At 42.1% G+C, this 19,188-nt stretch overlaps 1 protein-coding gene and 1 long non-coding RNA gene across 2 annotated transcripts in view; one reads left to right on the top strand and one right to left on the bottom strand.

Moving 5' to 3' along the window:
- Nucleotides 1-6,772, top strand: part of bnc2 (basonuclin zinc finger protein 2) — a 166,577-nt gene extending 159,805 nt beyond the window's left edge. Inside the window, 1 exon segment of the mRNA XM_020591748.1 lies at nt 4-6,772. Within this exon segment, the coding sequence (XP_020447404.1) occupies nt 4-823 (820 nt within the window). The 3' untranslated portion in view covers nt 824-6,772.
- LOC109955513 (uncharacterized) overlaps nt 1-19,188 on the bottom strand; it is a 142,031-nt gene that overhangs the window by 56,917 nt on the left and 65,926 nt on the right. The window lies entirely within an intron of this gene.

Here is a 19,188-nt window from a genome sequence, read left to right as displayed (position 1 = left end):
TAGGCACAGCTCCAACATCAACCTGCACCGGAAACTGCTGACCAAAGAGCTGGACGACATTGTCCTGGACCCCCAACTCATGCCACTGCCCAAGGACCTGCGAGCCGAGTTACTGGCCAAGATCTATGCTGGGCACCACATGGGCTTGGACCCTATCGCTGGAATGGGCATTGGAGGCGCCAGCCTCGGGCCCACCGGTCTGAACCACGATGCTCAATCCCCCATGAGCCATGAGTATCCCCACCACCCTTTCAACCAAGACCTTAAAAATCACTACATCAACGGCTTCTCTCGGAGTCAACCAGAAGACTATATGGTGTTGGACCTGAGTACCACATCCAGTGTTCAATCCAGCAGCAGTGTCCACTCCTCACACGAGTCAGATGAGGTCAGCGATGAAGGCATCCTATTGGATGACCTGGAGGAGGAGGAGGGACAAGAGGATGAGGAGGAGGGCAACAGTGATGGGGAGGACTGCTCCCAACGTGTCGAGGGGCGAGCTCAACGGGGCCATCGGGATGAGACTGGAGAACTAAGAGGAGAAGGACATGGTGAGGGGTTGGATTCTTACTCCTCACCATTCCTCCTTTCGTCCACCGGGGGCAGTAACGGTGGCAGCAATGGAATTCTCTGCAGCATCTGCCGCAAAATGTACAGCAACAAAGGGACCCTGCGTGTGCACTACAAGACTGTGCACCTGCGTGAGATGCACAAATGCAAAATTCCTAGTTGCAACATGGTATTCAGCTCTGTGCGCAGCCGTAACCGACACTCTCAGAACCCCAACCTCCATAAAAACATGCCCTTTGTTACAATAGACTGAATACCGACTTGCTACTTTACCCTCCTGTCAGTCTGCTCACTCCTCCCTTCATTCCTCACCCTTATTCCTCCTCAAATTAGCTTTTAACCCCAGCCCAGGGCCATCAAATGCAAGCTAAATGCTTGTGTGCCTCCTGCCCATCCTCTGTAAGTCACTACAAGATGTTTCTGTGTCCCTCTGTAAAATTCATTGACTCTAAAAACTGTTTATTATTGTGACATTTAACTTTTCTTTCTTTGGAAGAACAGGATGACATGATTGAGCATGGAGTTTGCTTTATAACACAACTCCAGTTGTTTTTTTTATATAAGGCCCTCCATTTCCTTTCAACCTTCTCCCCAGTTCGTTTTTATGTCTGTCTCTAAAGAATCTATTCAAACTCTTATTTGTAACTTTGCCTGCAGAAATGATAGTATTGGGGAAAAAAAGAAAATCTTCTTGTTGTATTTGTGCAATGATTGCTTTTAAATGAACCCCCTTACAAAAGCATGACAGCTTCATTTGTAAATAATGTTCCAAGAGGCTTTCGGTGTAAGAGTTGTGTTGATGGCTGTTTGCTTTTTTTCTCTTTTTTATGGTTTTATGTTACAGTCCAGTACAATACTTCCAGATATAGGCAAGAAAGAGGTAGCATCTCACTAGCTTGGCTCATTTATGTTAGCTTCAAAGACACGTTTTAAACTGAGTCTTAGGGGAAAAAAGAACACCATGTGACTTGTTTTAATCTACTTGTTAGATATTCAGAGGTTGCCGGCATGCTTTTTAGGCTCCTACACTGATAACATTCTCTGTATTTCTATTGATTTTTTTTTTTTGTCTGTTATGTTTATGAGCTTTAGTATGCCAATTCGGTTTTTGCACTTCAAGGGGATGTGTAATATTATAATGAGGTCTTTTGCAATGGTGAGTTTAGATGTTGTTTGGGGTTATTGATAGCTAGAAGTGTCAAAGGAAATGACAGTACTTTTAACATACTTGTGCCAGTTTCTTTTTGCACGTGCACAGTTTCAAAAAAGTTTCAAAACAGAAAACATCCCTCAAGAAAATCTGAGATACTTCCCCCCTCTCTCTCTCAAAAAAAAAAACATATTGAGAAAGTGTCTCCAGTGTCTTGTTTCAGCACAAATCAGGTGTGACTGAATATAAACTGCTGTTTTACAAACACAAATCAGTTAAACATTAAGTCTTGTGTACGATTACCAGCTGTTTACTAGGGTCCGACATTACTTTGAATTGGTCAAAGTTATCAAAGCAATAACTCGTTTGTTCTCCCATAAGGCGTCTTAATGAAGCATGACTGTCCCATAGGTATGAAACTGGAGAAAAAAATGATCGGAATAGTTCTTCAACTGTGACCAAAACAAAAGTGTTAAGAAAAGCTCTTTCTGTGTGACACTGTGCTTAAACCATGCCCCATTGAATTAACATCATGCACTTGAGTCTTAAATCTTTTGCTATGATATTTTCAGTATCGCTCTCCATTGCTGAGTGTCAGTTACAAATGTGCTCTATAAAAAAATGTTGCCATTTTCCTGGCTGTTGGTTGCAGCCATTTTTACATGTCCATGACTGTCTTACGGTACAAATATTTCCAGTTACTAGGCAGAGTAGCCAGGGGGTAGGGGTATTTATTGGTGGGTGATCTATCTTCATGGAGATGTTTCTGTCCAGCTTAAGAATATTTTTTGTAAAAAAAACAAAACGAAAAATAGAGATTGTTCCTCAGTTTGACTTGTTTCTGGATGTATTAGCAATGCCATATGTTACTATACAAGGAGATCTTCTCTTATTGACTGGTGCTACACACAGAGGGAAAAATATGCAGTGCTATGTGGTGTACTGTACAGTATTCACAACATCTTACAACCATAACAGTGCTGAGTTCCATTTGTTTCATACTTAAGCCATTTTGCAATATAGACATGACCTATTCTAGGGAAATATTTCATGTCTTTTTTTAAGACTCCATGTATATGACACATGCAGTTTTCAGTCCTCTCTTCTCTGAGATAAAGACAGTGAGACAGACAGCTGAGGCTGATGGAAAGGTTGCGGAGGTGGAGGGCTGACTAGGGAGGAAAGGATGACAGCAAGGATCATTAAAAATGTGCTGCTTCTCCATTACCTGGAGGCGTCCCTGCCTTTCCAGCTCCTTCTGTCTAATAATTCACTTGTCACTTCGTTACACTGCCTGACACCAATGTTGCTGACAAGACTGTGACACAGACAGAAAGAGAAAAAGAGAGCGTGTGCTCTGAACAATTCAATTTGACTCGTTCAATTTAGCTGAATTCAATTCATCCGTCCAATTTCAATGTGTGCTTATTCTTATTCGGGTTCACTGGTAATTCAATTCAATTCAGCTCCTTTCTCTCATTCTGTTTTTCTTTATGACTGTCAGACGAGAGTCATTTAACAACCGCCTTACCCATTTCTTCAACCCGCCACTCACTTACCACCTCTACACCCCACAGCGCAGGTCCTACAGGGACACACACTAATAGTGTATGCTTAAGTTCACCAGACGGCCGTGGCATAGGAAGAAGGGATGGGTAATTGCCTGTTTATCCCAAGTGAAGGGAATATTGAGTACAGGAACCCCTGCCTTCTCCCAGGAGTGAGTTTCACTGAGGCGCTTGCTGCCTCATTCACTCATTCAATTCCTTCAGACCTCACTCTGGCAGAAATAAAAAAGTGCCACTCCAGGAACCCCGCTGACAGCAGTCTCTCTAACACACAACCATATAAACACACACATGCACACAGAGGAGAGTGGCACACACTCTACTTAATGGCCAGAAGGATGACAGGAACTAGATGACTTGTTAACCTCTAGCACTGGAGGAGACAGGAGCAGAGAAAAACAGAGTATTCTCACCACAGGAAATGAAACACTCCATCTTGCATCAACATTACAGCATCTGCCCCTATTTAGAAAGCTAAGATTCGATTATGGAAAATGGTGCGAGCTAGTACTGAGTGAGGCAAAGTTCACAAATTATTTCACTTTAAATATTTCAGCATGTTAAACAGCTAATGATGAGACATTTACCTAAGAGGACAGTGATTAAACGAAGAAAATGTATTAACAAGGCTGGTAACCTCACAAATGGAACTGAACTCTCTAGAATTAAGAGAGCTGTATGCACCTAACATATCAAAGGTTATCTTCATATAAATGTGCTGTTGCCCTTCTTGAGTTGAGAAAATCAACGTTTTCAGACTTTACACATTCCTTAAGTCCCGTTCTTTGTTGTCTCATTCGGCAGCCGCAGTGCATTGCCTCTCTATCTACATGTAGGTACTTGTGTGCGCCGCACAGACAACCGAGTAGCACAGATGATATTTTCTTTCAACACCCTTCTCCCACTGCGTATGGGCTCCTGTTGAGTCCTGCCAGCTGAGCTAGGAGCTGGAGGAGGCTGGAAACAGAGCTGAGAAAACATGCAACCGACTCCAGCATAAGCAAAGATGGACGGTGAGAGAAAAGGCCCTTTTTATAGAGCGGTTGCAACAAAGTGCAGGCGCTTTGACCCTTCTTCAATGTGGCTATTTTGATTTAAGCCCCTTTTACACTAAACCCAGTAATGCCGGCAAACTATAACTCCTGTGTTCTTTTTACACAGAGACCGAAAACCTTGTATTAGAGGTATGACGTTTAATGTGACAGCCTAAACTACAGAGTATCACAGTAATGAGTCCTAAAACCTGGAACTGAACTGGCACCTCACCCTGAAGTTTGTGGGTTTTTTGAATGGGTTTTGTGTTAGATGCCTGCAATTTTGTTCTATGAAATAAAATACAATAGTAAATATCCCACTCATGATTTCAATACTTTGACATGTCTTAAAAAGGTGGTTGCTAACAAGTGTCCAAACGAAAATAGAGGCTGTCTGGACTTTTACACATCATCATGGAGACTCATCTACTCACTAGTCCACCTTTACAGACTTGTTAATTTTAAACTCATGCACTTGCAACCTATTCTAACTAACTGATACAGCAATAACCAGTAGCTAGATCAGGTCACGCTAAGAGGAAAGGATTTTGTAGAAGAGATACTTAAGTGCTATAAATCACATTACAAGTTGAAAGTCGTGGTGGGGACGCTGAAGCTATGAGACTGTGGTGTAGTTTGTTTATAGCCTAACAGCTTTTTACTTCTGGTGATCGTATTTGGGCTTCAAAAAATGTTGAGGGAACCAGGGTGATGCCAATTTCCAGGTTGGCCTTCAAAAAAATCATCATCCCTATGGCACTCTATAACCATGCATCGGAAACACAAAGCATACTGGTAACGTTGCTGCCACCATATCACCAGTGGCAGATGAACAGAGTAGGAATGTGCTTTTGCTTGGACACAACATTTACAACATGATTCGGACTCAAAGTTGTTGTGCATAATGTACAATGCATTAATGATTATGGTCACGAATTCAGTTTTTTGTGAACAAATTTAAATCCACCGGCAGCTTGTCACAAAAACATTCATCCATCCACCAGTATACCCCTTATCCTGCAGTCACGGGATCAACACTGCTTCAAAACTTCAGACCCCTCTGCCCACAACCCTCATTCCATTTATACAGGAGGCGAGGTGAACGCATCTTGGCAAAAATACTTCCTCTCCGGTGGCATTTTGGAGGGTTAACGTTGACTCCCCCACCCCCCACAATGCTGGCACTGTACCTTAACGAGGGGGGAAACTGGTGAAAAATTCACGCCTTGTATAAACGGCTAGAGAGAGAGAGAAGGGACAGATGGAGGCAAGGAACTGGGCTTAGGAAGAGGTCTGGCTGGAGCCTTGCGGCAGCCACTTAGTGCTGGGGAGAAAAAAATATCAGCAGGGCCAGGCCTCACCAGGACGCCTCGCCAGCTTCTTGTTGATTGCCTGCTAGAGAGCAGGTCACCCCTTTCCACCAGTATCCCCTACGCTCTGTTATCCTTTGATAAAGAAGCACCAATTCAATCTTTATTTCTCTTATTTTTCCAACCACGTGGGCCCAGGTGCAGTCTACTACCTACTGTAGCGCCCGAGGTGTGACACTGCAGGAGCACGTCTCTTAGAGCACCTCACTGTGCCAGACCACTCGACTGAATCTTTAATATTTGATTAGACTGCATCAGGCATCAATTATTCTGTAATTCTACATGGAGCACAGAGGGAGAAAGAAGTGGCAAACGGCTGAACTGGCTGACCTGTAAATCACTGTCCATTTTGTTCATGTCACTGAGTGAGTGAATGAGCATAAGTGGAGAGAATGGGAGGTGACACTGCATGCACACTGTCCAGGTAATGTAGCTCATGGAACAAAGTGGGATTGAAATGCTTGATGGGACATCATAAGAAATATGCAGATAGATAAAAAATCCTTGTGTTTGTATAGATGCTTCAGTGTCATCCATCATGTTCTAAAAGTACCCTCATTAATTTGAACTGGAACCTGTGAAATATCAATGATCCTGAAAACATACTGTAAATTCATAAAATGTTTTCCATTGTGCCAACCATATTTTACAGTCTTAAAGTATAAATAAGCTTGAAGACCTGGTGAATTTAGATTTTTGTTTTGACTTGTGTTTTGTGTATTCACTGCATTTGTGTCTTAAAATGTCTGTGTTGCGGCACCGGCTCTCGACAGCGTTGCATGGCTACATAGTCGGACTGCAAAGAACAAACAAAGCTGAGGAGCTTGTATTACTTTGGTGTCAAAATGGTGATTTGGAAGCCTCATGAATACTGTATGTTACCTAAACAGGTGTTTCCCTTTTGCAGACAGGAGGTAAAAAGTGGTCCTCTTTTTAAAAGACTCTTGTTCTTTTGTCCCTTTCTTTCTTTTTGCCTTTCTTGAATTTGTTTCTGTATCATAACTGTCTATGATTTTGCATAAAATGCATAAGGGTTTTGGGATGTAAATGGAATTTTATTCATATTTTGTCCAAATACCTCTTGTAATTTGTATCAGAATTCTTGTACAATTTTTATATTAAAGATTTATCAGTCACTGGCATTTTGTCATCGCATTTTATTCAGATGTGACAAACCTGCACTTAATAATAATCACAGATTATTTTGAAATGCTATTCAAATGAAGTACAGCAGCTTGATAGACACGTTTTTTTTATAATGTAGAAAAAAAAATACAGAGCCCCGAAACAACGTGTCCATCAAGCTATTTTAACAAGACACTGTGATTGCAGCAGGTTTTATTCAGCTCTTTAATTACTCTACGATAAAAATCATTAGGGAAAAGGCTATCTTGACCAATTAGTGGACGATTAGATTAACAGAGTTATTAAAAAGATGTACTGGCATGAGGAGAAGGTACTGCTGGTTGTAGTAAATTAGAAAGATGACAGTACTTTTGTCTGATCATATGATGAAATTAAATTCTATGCACTCATGAAACACTATGTTTGGGGGGGATTATTAAATGTATTAAATAGGCATCTTTTTTTACTAAAACAAACACATAATATATTGAACACCAGAAATTATTTTTGAAATGAAACCACTTTTTCATTCCTCTATGAGAGTTCTGTGTGTTGACTCCACATGTAATTATGTGTAGCAACATCAATGAATGATAACAACCTTTAAAGAAAAGTTTGTTTAGCAATGGAGCAACACCGAAGACAGAAACTAATGGCAACAAGACAAATGCAGGGTCATTTTGCAAAAGTGACCTGAGCTGACATTACTCACAGTGACTGGGGGTCAATTTACAAATTGATACGAGCTCCAGGAGGGATGTCATGTTTGCTCTGGTAACCAACAGGAACATAATGCCTCCTCCCTCCCCTCTGTGAAAGAGAAGGAGTGACACAGGTCTCACTGACCTTGAATTAGACACCATTCCTCTTTGTCACCCACCAGTTTCCTTGATCCCCGTCATTGTTGATAACTGCACAGCACGCACACGCACACACACGTTTCAGAATAACAGCACTGGATGGTATTGATTATATGCAGGGTTAGTAAGAGATACTCCCTCGATCCTGAAGGCTATCATCAGCCACCTGTCCAAAACATGCACACACGCACACACACACACACACACTCCCTTCCTTGGTGACAGTCTCCCACCAGGGGCGGTGGGGGCATGTTTCTGATGGCAGGCCATCGTTTGCCTGACAAATACAATGGCCCTCTGCTGACCTTTAAGAGGCAGAGCTCTTTGCTATGGGAGAAGACATACAGACAAACAGAGAGAGGGAGACAGTCATCCAAAGTGAACCTTATTGTGTCTTAACTGGAAAGGGTGGAGAAGTTGAATGGATGCCCATCAGTCCATCCACTGTTCTGCCTGTCTGACCTTACGAGAGCTACAGGATTAGTAATTAATTTGCCACAATTAGTCCACAGAAGTGTTTGCATCTGTGAAAGGCGTGCTGCATCTTTTTTAAACAGAGTTCCAGTGTTATGTTTAAGGAATACGCTTCAAAAGCTGCTAAGCAAATTGGAATTTGCTTGGTGTAGTATGAGACTGGTTTTTGAAGCACTGCAAACCTGTGCAGAAAGTCCTTCACAGAAAAAGACAAATCACTACAGTACTTTGCATTCACCTTCATATTTACTGGCAAACACAGTATGTAGGGCAAATAAATAGGACACGGTTCTCATTTCCAGCCACAAGCAGCAGTGAAACACACAACACTGAGGCATGGCTACATGTTCCAAAGGTTATTTTATAAATTTAAATTGAAGTCAATAATGCCTGAAAAGCATTTCAGCTGCAAGTGTCTACACTGTAGTTCAGCAGACTCAGACTTGTTTCACCGTGGAAGGAAGCAAACTGTAAGTGTGCGTCCTCAACACACACTATTTACATATGTAATTCATTTAATATTTACTTTGTTATTATGGAATTATTTTCCTGAGAATCCTGCACAGACAGAACCACTTGGAGCGGCTAAAATCAGCTACTGTCATGCCCTTAGCTACTGAAGCCCTAGCAATAGTATAATACAATAATAATATATTATTTCAGTGTTTAATTACCATAGTCTAAGTATTTTTTTATGCAAATTAGAATTTTTAATGCAATTGAGAAACAAAGAACCCACAAAAAGGAAGAGAGAAAGAAAACTGACCTGCAAGTTTAGCTGGGAAGAATTACTGTATCTGCTGTACCCATTATGAAAGTGTCAAGGTGAGGAAGGGCTATCTGCCACCAGAGATAACTACAGGCCAAAGACACAAATATGGTTCAATTTTAGAAAAACCTTTTTGAATCTGTAAGCTATTTCAACGACCTATACCAGTCAGTGACAGAAGAATGATCTACAGTAATATCAACCAGACAGTACTCTGCAACACCTCAGCGTGTGAATCTCTCAAGGCTCAAGAAGATAGCATGTTTCCATAAGAAGCTGTCAGTGAAGACAGATCAGTCAGTATGTGCAAGTCATAGAGATAAAAAATCATTCTCTAGGGGAGATGTATACGCTCAAAATTCTTAAAGCTGCATTAACCAAGATTTAGCACAAATTTGGGTAAATCAAGTAAAAAGTTGTCTAGAAGTGTTTTCTCCCTGCTGTACTAACCCCCCCACCCCACACTTCTACCTTCAGGCCTTGTGTTTATTTTTGCCCTCTGTGGCCACTGCTGTTAAAATCCACATTGCACTTCTTCCACGTCCCTGCTGATCCGAGGTTATAAGACGTATTTTTCAAACCAGTATGGCTCATTTTAAAGATGGACCATGAAGGTTCCCTGTGTAGGTACAACTCAGGATCAGAGCGACCCAAGAGGCCGTGCTCTGTAGTACAGAAAGACTGCGGAAAAGAATGATGCAAACCCAACATTGGTTTGGTATGTCAGACAGCATTAAAACATCCAAAAGACTAAAACTTCACGCAGTTGTGGCTTGAGGAGGGGTTACTGCTTTAGTTTGTTTTTGTTCTCTCTCTCTCTCTCTCTCTCTCTCTCTCTCTCTCTCTCTCTAATGGTCAAATGGTAGAGGGCAAACGTTAATGGCTCCCGTAACACACCCCGGGAGTGGCACGAATTCAGTGAGGGACTACCAAAATGGGTGAGTACTTAAGTATTATATGCTTTTGATGCAAGTCAACACAAAGAAAATAGGACAACAGAGTATCCTGAAGCATTGACGCGCATCAGTTCACCACTGGTGTGTGGGCTTTCATTAAAAATAATGGATGCAGGCATTACATGCTGCCTGTGTGCAGTGCCCTTTAGTTAGAGCTGCTTTAAATGTGATTGTCAGATTTTTTTCTGTCTTCCATAAATTTTAAAATATACTTTATTTTTTTTAAATCTACTCACACACATATATACCCACTCATCACCCAGTTGCTGCATCTTCGATGTGGTCTAATTGATTGTAATTGCACACTATAATTAGAAGGTAAATTACCAGAATTTAGAGGGAAGGAGCGGAAAAGATTTTATATGTCACTGCTTTAACCCAGTTAACAATGAACAGAGACCCCTTTTTCAAATTTTTTGAAGGGTGCAATGCATAATTATACTAAAAGAGAGTGGATTACTGTGAGCAGAGGCACTTATTAATGCTAGTGATTTGCTGAGAAAATGTGGAATTAAAAGGAGTAAAATAGGCAGATGGTGACTCCTGGATTCTTATAAAAACTCATCGGTGGTAACATGAGCCTTGGCTGGAATGGACCATGTACACATATAAGACTTTTTACTGGGCCTTATTGATTTGGTTCTACACCAGTGAGGCCTGCAATGCTGGCTAATGCTATTGACGAGCCATCAGTCTTGTCCAGAAGTGTGGAGGCATGCAGGTCTTTTTCCAAGACCAACCAAGGAAGGAGAGAGGAAGAGGAGAAAAGAAAGAGAGGAGTAAAACATCAATGGACAGTGATGGAGAGTGGGGAGGAGGGCGAAGATGCAAGCACAGCAGACAGACTCAGACCCCTGTCCATGGTTTGGGAACACTAAATTAAAAAAAAGACAAAAGGGATGAGAGAGGGAGAAACTGTAAACAGCCGCATCGATCCAACTAGTGTTGGGCAAATCAAACCATTACGGGGGGGAGTCTCATGCCTCAGCACTGAGGGAGATGGTGTGAATATCTATGTGCTTCCCTAGTGAAGAGAAAAGTTTTCACCACCACATACTGTATCTCTTCTAGAATTGTTGGACTTACTCCTTAGTCAACTTCTTAAAAGGTGGAAGTACAGCACGACAGGAAGGGGTTAAGTGAGAAGAGGGTGGAAGGGAGGATGAAAAAAGCCCTCTGGCAACCCAGGGACAGTGGGAACGCTGAACTCATCACAAACCCCTCTCCTGGCGTCCGCCAGCACATAATGACCCCAACAAGACGAGAATCCCTTTTAATTAAAGTGAAGGGAGATCAGTTAAGCAGATGGTTGCCAACAAATATTAGGGGAAATAGAATGTTTAATGGTCTGTGCACTTATCGCAGGCTATTTTCCAAACCCAGTCCCAAACTGATAAACAGGACAGGGCCTTGTTAATCAACCTTACAACCTTTAAAGCCCAAGATAAGAGAATAATTCAGGATCTTTGTAAATTAGCTTGAGATGTGGCTAAGACTCTGGCCCCTCGCGTACTCAGGGCCAGGCTGTCGAGAGGGGAGAAGAATTTCTATCAGTGTAATAGCCTTGTGCCATGGCGAAGAAGTTTTGGGGGAAACTACTTTTTCCAGGGAATAAAAATATTTTCCAATATTTTCCTGAGTTTTTACACCCGTTGTGGTTTGACCCTCTTGCCACCACCCTACCACGCTCTTATCAGTGACACAGGAGAGTCACACGCCTCCGAGGAAATAATCTAAACAGAGAGGCGGGAAATCGGCAGCCCAAGCCAGTGGCCTGTGTGCAGCAGGTTAACAGGCCCTCACCCCTCTAAGTCAGACGCAGCTGGGGGTGGTCTGTGTTTATTTTGCAGATGATGGATTGAAGAGGAAGGGATTATCGACAACAGCAGCAGCCCCGTGAGAACAGCAGGTACATTTTTGCTATAAAAAGTCTTATACAGGAGAAGTTTTTCCTTTGGATAATATAAAAACAAAAGAGCAATTCTTTTCATTCCAGTCCTTTTAGTTTCTCAACAGAAAAAAAGCTAGTGGAAGGTGGATGGTTTAGAGGTGAGGCCCCTTTGTCATCATCCTTTTGTATGTGATGAAATAGTAATGTTTAGTCGCACACTGTGAGCACACAGAGGATAAACAATATAGGATAGGCTCGCATACCACTCCAGTTAGAGTACTACCACATGACTACCTGCTGTTGATAAAACCAAACATTTACAACAGAATTTTACAGCTGCACAGTAATTATGTCAATATGTCAAAAGATATCAACTCTCACACAATGTTTTGCTGTCATTTTAAACTAGAAATGTGCTTAATGAACCCGTGTTAGGATAATTAATAAACAAACGTGGATCCTGGTTTTCTGCAGACATCACTTAAAATGCTTTAAAGAACTGCTTGTTTTGTTCATATTACGGCTACATGGCGTGACCACACTGGTACAAAAACCTGCATGTCACCTTAAACAACTGACATTAAACTCAGGTTGTCCTCAAACACTGTAAATTTTATGCCAATGCAAATTTCCATCTTCTTAAATTAAAAACTCATTGACTGGACTCAGCTCCATCTCTTCCATCCTATGTCATTTTGACTATTATTTAAAACCATTTAAGTACTATTGCTCTTCGAAGCTTGTTGCTTTCCTTCCTGGCCTCCTGGAAAAATGGACACCGGATTGAAGGTAATTACCTAGAGAAATGCAGACATTCATCAATGCTTGTGGTCTGGGACCTTAAATGGTCCTGCTGACAATTTTCCCCTACAGTAGTCCACTGTAGAGCTGGCAGGTTCTGTTCGGAGTCCAAATGCTGGGCTTGAAGACTCAGAGTGCTGCCATATGTTGGACCTCGCTGGTGCCAGCAGCAAATGTGCTGAACAATGCGACTCAAATCATGAACTCCGTGCCTTGGCAGAGGGTGTGTACAGGGGCTGCTTGCAGGCGTGGAGAAGTGCGTGGTTAGCAAAGAAAGATTGCATATAAAAGCCTATAAGTGTTTGTGTGTGTCTACAGTTGCCTACCTATTTTTTGTCCAGTATCAGATACACACATGTGCACATACACATACATACCCATATTAACTGGAATATCCATGGAGAACATCCCAGATTACAATGGGTTACACCTGGTTATGCTTCTTCCCTCTCTACACTCTCGCTCTATTCCCTGGTTCCCACACCAGAGTCATCTGGAACCTATTGGTGGCAGAGTCACACCAAGCCATAAAGTCCTCAAAGGCTCACAAATGCACTCGGAGTAGAACGTCAAACAATGTTGCCCAACAAGCTGCCAAAAGACACAATGCATCTTGAACCTGAACAAACCCCAGGGCTAATTTTTTTTTATCTTCTTTGTACTATTCCACTCTTCCTCTCTCTTTCTCAAACACAACATGACAATGAGTTGAAGGAGAACTTTAGGTTTTTACCACTACATGGAGCTGGTACTGATGCTGAAGGAGCAAAATGCAGCTCAGAGACATTAGAGAGACAGATAGTAATGAGGCAAGAAAGTTGCTGTCAAAATTGTTTTCAATAGAAACAAAACAGTCAAGTGTATTTAATATTATATGCACAGGCTGGATCTATTTAAGAGTTTAACTGTATGTCCTCGACAGTCACCATGCTCTGGCCAAGGTGTCACCAAAGGGTTAATGGCCACTTACGCCACTCGATAGATGACAATGTGATCTGTCCTCGATAGGATCTCAGGAGTGCGAGCGAGACCCACTGTCACACAGTCATCCTTTGACATGAGAGGAGTGGGGGTGGGGGCCATTCTGTCACAGCCTTGTAATGCTCTTATCGATTCTCCATATCTGTTACGGAAGCTGCTAAGCGAGTCTCAGATTCGATATGCTTTTAATAGGGGCCAAGTTCTCCAAACAACACAGTGCTGATCAAAATGGAAAAGCAACTGAAAAGATGCAAGAAAAAAAAAGCCTTTGTAATTGAGTAATTAAATAAAAATGAAGTATGTTTTGTTTGCTGTAGGTTCTCTGACAATTCCCTTGAACACTTCATATATTTCCTTCATTCTCCTAGCCATTTCTCCCCATTTTAATTTCTGTGGTATAAAAAAATGTTGGCCAGTGTTTGAGCACAAAAATCCATGTTGGAGCTATTTCAAACCAGCATTTTATTGTTAACAAATGCTGCCTTTGATATTGGCTGCAAGACACGATACTTTACTGTTTGTTTGTGCTGGAGGTGAAAATGAGTTGCTAACATTTGGAAGGCGAGGCTTGTGAAATATAATGCAACAACAACACACAAAAATGGCACTCTTTAATGTCATACAGGAGCTAGCAATGTTTTTCCACTTATTAGAAGGACTTTGAAGTGTGAGTCTGAAACCTTAGCTTGGGAAATCTGACCAAGACAAGACTGTGGTGTACACTTTCTTTTCCAAGAACAATGCATTTCAAGGCAACATATCCACATCCTATTAATTTGTGGTAATCTTACCAATTACACAGAGAAAGACTGCAGTATTAGGCAATACAGAATTTGATCATGCTGCCCATAGCATAAAATACAGTGGGTCTACATGAGGAGATAAATACAGCTCTGTCAAATTTAATTTCACCTCAGGACTATGACCACAATAGCATTATGAAAAGAATAAAGGGTGAATTTCATGTGAGAAGCTTCATATGTGCTTTGCAAGGCTCAGGTCCTATAGACTCTGATAAGGGGTGGTGCAAAATCTTGCCTCTTCGCTGTCGGACCCTGGGGTGCTCTTTAAATTAACTGGGACGAGTGGATTGTTAGAGAGATGACCCTTTCCCTGTTCACCCGGTCCTTCCTACGCACACACTTCATCACACACCGGCCCTCTGAACGTCAACCACTAAGCCTCAGTAAATCTGATAAGCCACCCTGGTGGCTTCTGTGGCCAATCCGTGAGGAGAACAACATGGCTGGTATCAGGCATCTGCAAAGCCCTCGTCAAGCGGGACTTCAAAGTGCTCCGAAGGGCCGCGCTTGCACCCCTGAAAGCTGGTCCGTCTCTCAGCTCTGCCTTACCCCACCCCAGCTCTTCTCCCCTACCCCCAAGCTTGGGTGATGTCATTATTGAAGTCTTTGGCATGCTATCCAAGGAGTAAGTTACCATTGACAGGTTCAGAGCCTGGCTGGCTCACCCGTGAGGATTCATGACTTTGAAGCTATTGGCCTTAAGCTGCAAATTATTCTTTTCAGACTCTCTCTGCTCTACCTGCAGCTTTAATCCACACCCTCCTTCTCCTCAGTGCACTCAAACTCAACCAAACGGCACCCACTAAGCTGCGCAGCACTCACAAGCCTGCACACACATATACACAAGAACTATACAGTAGACAGAGGTACAGATGCACAGAGTTATACTGGGGAGAGAGAGAGCAAAGGAAAACACACATGCACTCATTTTCCTAGATGTCTGGAAACATATCCTCTCTGTCCCCCTCCTCAGTACAGTAAAGCTAATAATACCAGCAGGGCAGAGCAGTACCAGGCTCCAGCAGCACCGGCAAAGATCCTCTCAGCCAAAGCCCATCCATTCCTCACTCCCTTCATCAGCACTTAGTGGACATCTGTGCTGTGCCAGCCCTCTCCATATGCCATGGTGGTCAGAAGACAAACGACCATGTCAGTGCAGTGGCATGCCTGTATGTCTGGTGCCACACGGGGGTGCAGGGTGGGTGGGGTGAGGAACAGACAGGCCTACAGGAAGAAGGCCAGAGCAGTTAGGAATGGACTAGGCGTGCAACGTTTCCAGCACACAGAGAAAGGGGCAATAAGTTATCTAAACTGTAGACACATGAAACACCAAAACGAAGTAATGACTTATGTGGCTAACAAGGTCTGTGTGGAAAACAAAGAAAAACACTTTAAGGATTTGATCTCCATGGGCTATAGAGGTCATTCTGCTTGTTATGGCACATTAACAGTGTATATTTTATATTACTGCAAGCTGACCACTTTCAAAAGCATATCACTGTTTTGTTTGAACTAATTTTCTACCTTCTGGACAGTCATATTCATTTTGCTCTTGTTAAAATAAACTTACCACCTATACATCGATTTTTAATAGCTGCTTATTCTGTGGCAAAATAAAGTAGTATTCACTTAAGTGCAAAAACTTCAATAAAGAACAAATAGAGCATTATTACTTATTATTTCACTTTCCTATGGCGTTACCAGTGCAGTTATAATTGGGTCACCTGTGAAAAAAAGTCCTTGCCAGTGCATTAAAGAGTGACCCAACATCCTAGATTTCAGAGGTGCTCTTCAAATAGCAACCTTTGTAATGCAGCTCCAGTGATACTGGATCCATGTCATTGCTCTGTGATGGACAGATGATGTAATGGTCACACCGTTTCTAAATCACCTCATACCAAATCTGGCATTTCTTTACTGTAATTGCTTCTTACTGATCAGCCCACATACACATTGATACTGATATACAATATCTGCAGTAAGTTAATTCTGGTGTGGATTATTTACAGTACTTTGTATTGACTAAATTCATGTGCTTACTGTTCTGTTCTGAAGGTAGCATTATTTCCACGTTCTGACAATGCAGCATTTGAATGTGATGCTCTCCAACATATAGAGCATCTTTCAAACACCTGGATGTTGGTGCAACAATTACCAAGAGGAGTCTCCTCACTCACAATTCCATTACCACAGAGAGCTATTTAGAATTGCCAAAATAATATAAAATAAAGGCCACAAGTTTTTCACTGTGATGGATTATCTGTCTCAGGTCTCTACAATCTGATTCTCACTGTGTATTGCAATGAGTGAAAACTAACCAGTCTGTCTGGAAAGCTATAAATCAATGTAGAATCGTGAGGTTTGGTACTACAGATGTAAAAAATAAAAAAAATGAAATCCACTGGTACTGGCACTATTGATGGGGGGGGAGCTGACAACACTAAAATGATGTTTGGTAGACTGGTATACAAAACATATTTGCCAGCATGCTTTATGAGAAATAAGCAAAGCTGTCAGAATGTTTTCATAATGCAAAGGATGATCCACATTCTTTCCACCACAAAATGAAGGTGATGACAAGAATGTAACTGAAAGGTGACTATAATAATTCAGGAACACATAAGGTTAAACTTGTCCCACTGACTCATAACAGCATCCCACTCATGCTGCAAAAATGAAAATCTGTGTCCAGCCCAGGCTGAAAAGACAATGAAAGAAGGTGTGTGCTGAAAAGTAGGGGAGGAACAGCATATTCCCTGGGTAACGGGCTCTGGCGAAGGAACTGAGAGGTGTTTTGGCTTGTGTTGCATTCGGGGAGAGTGCAGCGTCTCCCAGAAGGAGGCTATAAAAAGACAAAGGAGGAAGGTGGCCATGTGAAGAGACTGCTGAAAGGGAGCAAACACCCACTCCATAATCCCACCACTGCCACCATCACCACCACTGGAGAAAAGAAAGAATGAGATCACACAGGTGCTTCACAAAATTACTATTACAAACACAGAAACAGAGACACACACACACAGAGAAATACAGTACTAGCTACACTTCATGTTTGGCCAATTGGTTTTGCAGCAAATATTAAACAGAGTATTACATCATGCACATAAGAGTGACAGCCATAACAAACAGTCATCAATACAAGGTGTTGATGGTCCAGTTTCTGGAGACCTCGAACTCAGGAGTCATTAGTAGGACTTATATATGTTAAAGTACTCTGAGAACTTCAAAGTAGAACTGGAAATGTGACTACACACCAATGTCTCAAGAGGCATCAAGGCCTGTGCACATTCACGTACACAAAACGGAACAAGTCCTTAGGCCTTAAGTCACTGCTGACAGTTCTGTGGACACATGCTCAAATATACAAAAACAAACACACAGAAAACACATGGTGTTGAACATGCTCTCCTCCTGCCTACCAGCAAATATCTGAACCATGAGGTAAAGTTGGCTGTCCTTTGTGAATAAGGCATAAAATGTAAGTCTGAATTCTTGACACAATACAAATCAAAATCAAATGAATCCAAAGCTTCTGCTTTTGTTTTACCCCTTTCTTGACCACTGTAGCCAACATGGTCAGTCAAAACATGGAAGCCTGATTTGAGTGAAGGGGATGAGACGTGAGAAACAGAGGGAATAAAGAAAGGACAAAGAAAAAGAGAGGATGTGCCATATCCAATTCTGAATATTTATGTGGAAAATGTGCTCTGCAGTTCTTTCCCCTAGCAGGTTCATGGGAATGCAATGCTCTGGCCTGCTGCCTGGCTAAATGTGTTCCCTATGTGTGGGCTCTCTATCCCTCAGTGTTGTCCTCACCAGAAAGGGAAGCAAATGGGCAAGGTGCGCTTCTTTTCTATACTTGTATGTATGGTTGGGAAGCAAGAAAGTGAGAGAGACAGAAACAGAAAAGCCATGGCTCTCTAGTTGAACCTAAGTGCGGGAGGTCCAGAAAGCCCCCCGACCTCCACCACTATTAAATACCTTTGGAACATCCCGATTGGCTTTTAAACAGAGCTGCAGAGGCTAACTGGTGGATATGGAGGAAACTAAGCATGCCCAGAAGGGGGGAATGTTATGAATCGCTAGGTGTCCATGACCTAGCACTGCTCTAGCCCTCCAGCTCATTGTTCTGGGCTCAAGAAATGCTTTATAAGCCCATTAGAGTGTGAATTTTACCAATCAAATTGGACTGTCTGGTACTAACTAACGCTATCATTGGATTTTATTGTTGTTTGAGCCCTCCTGGTGCAGGCCTTACAGACTATGTGGTCAAGCTGTTAACCATTACATTGAGAGGCACGCACACATTTCTACATCTGGCCCACTGCAGCCCTAACACACCAAGCCAATTACATGTTGCTGTTCTTTTTGACATATAATGTTTTTCATAATCAGATAATTGCTTGACCCTTCAACACCCACCCCCCAAACTGGGTTTTCTCTCTCTGCGTGTGTGTTGATGCCAAAACTGCTTCATCAGAACATGCTAGGAAAGCAGGAGAGGGTTTTTTTCTGTGTTTAAATGTGCTGTATTTGACCAACATGGCTGTCAGGACAGTATTCGAGACTTTGTGTAGGGCAAGAAAATGAATGAGAGACAGGAAAAAAAGTAATTACTGGAAACCCTCACTGAAAACTTTACACGGTTGGTTCCACTTTCCAAAGTGTGCACACATGCAGAGATTTCCTGAAACATGCTCTCCATGACAAAAATCTGTCAGTCTCTAAATACTTGCATGTGAAAACAGCCGCAAAGTATGGTGGATGTGTCAAAATTCTGATGAAGGGAGGAGATATCCTGATTGAGTCATGTGGTTGCATATTATTCTTCAAATC

Source organism: Monopterus albus, unplaced genomic scaffold, assembly GCF_001952655.1.
Source record: "Monopterus albus unplaced genomic scaffold, M_albus_1.0 scaffold15.1, whole genome shotgun sequence".
Lineage (NCBI taxonomy): Eukaryota > Metazoa > Chordata > Actinopteri > Synbranchiformes > Synbranchidae > Monopterus > Monopterus albus.
Note: the sequence above shows the minus strand (reverse complement) of the source record. Positions and strands in the feature narration are given on the sequence as shown.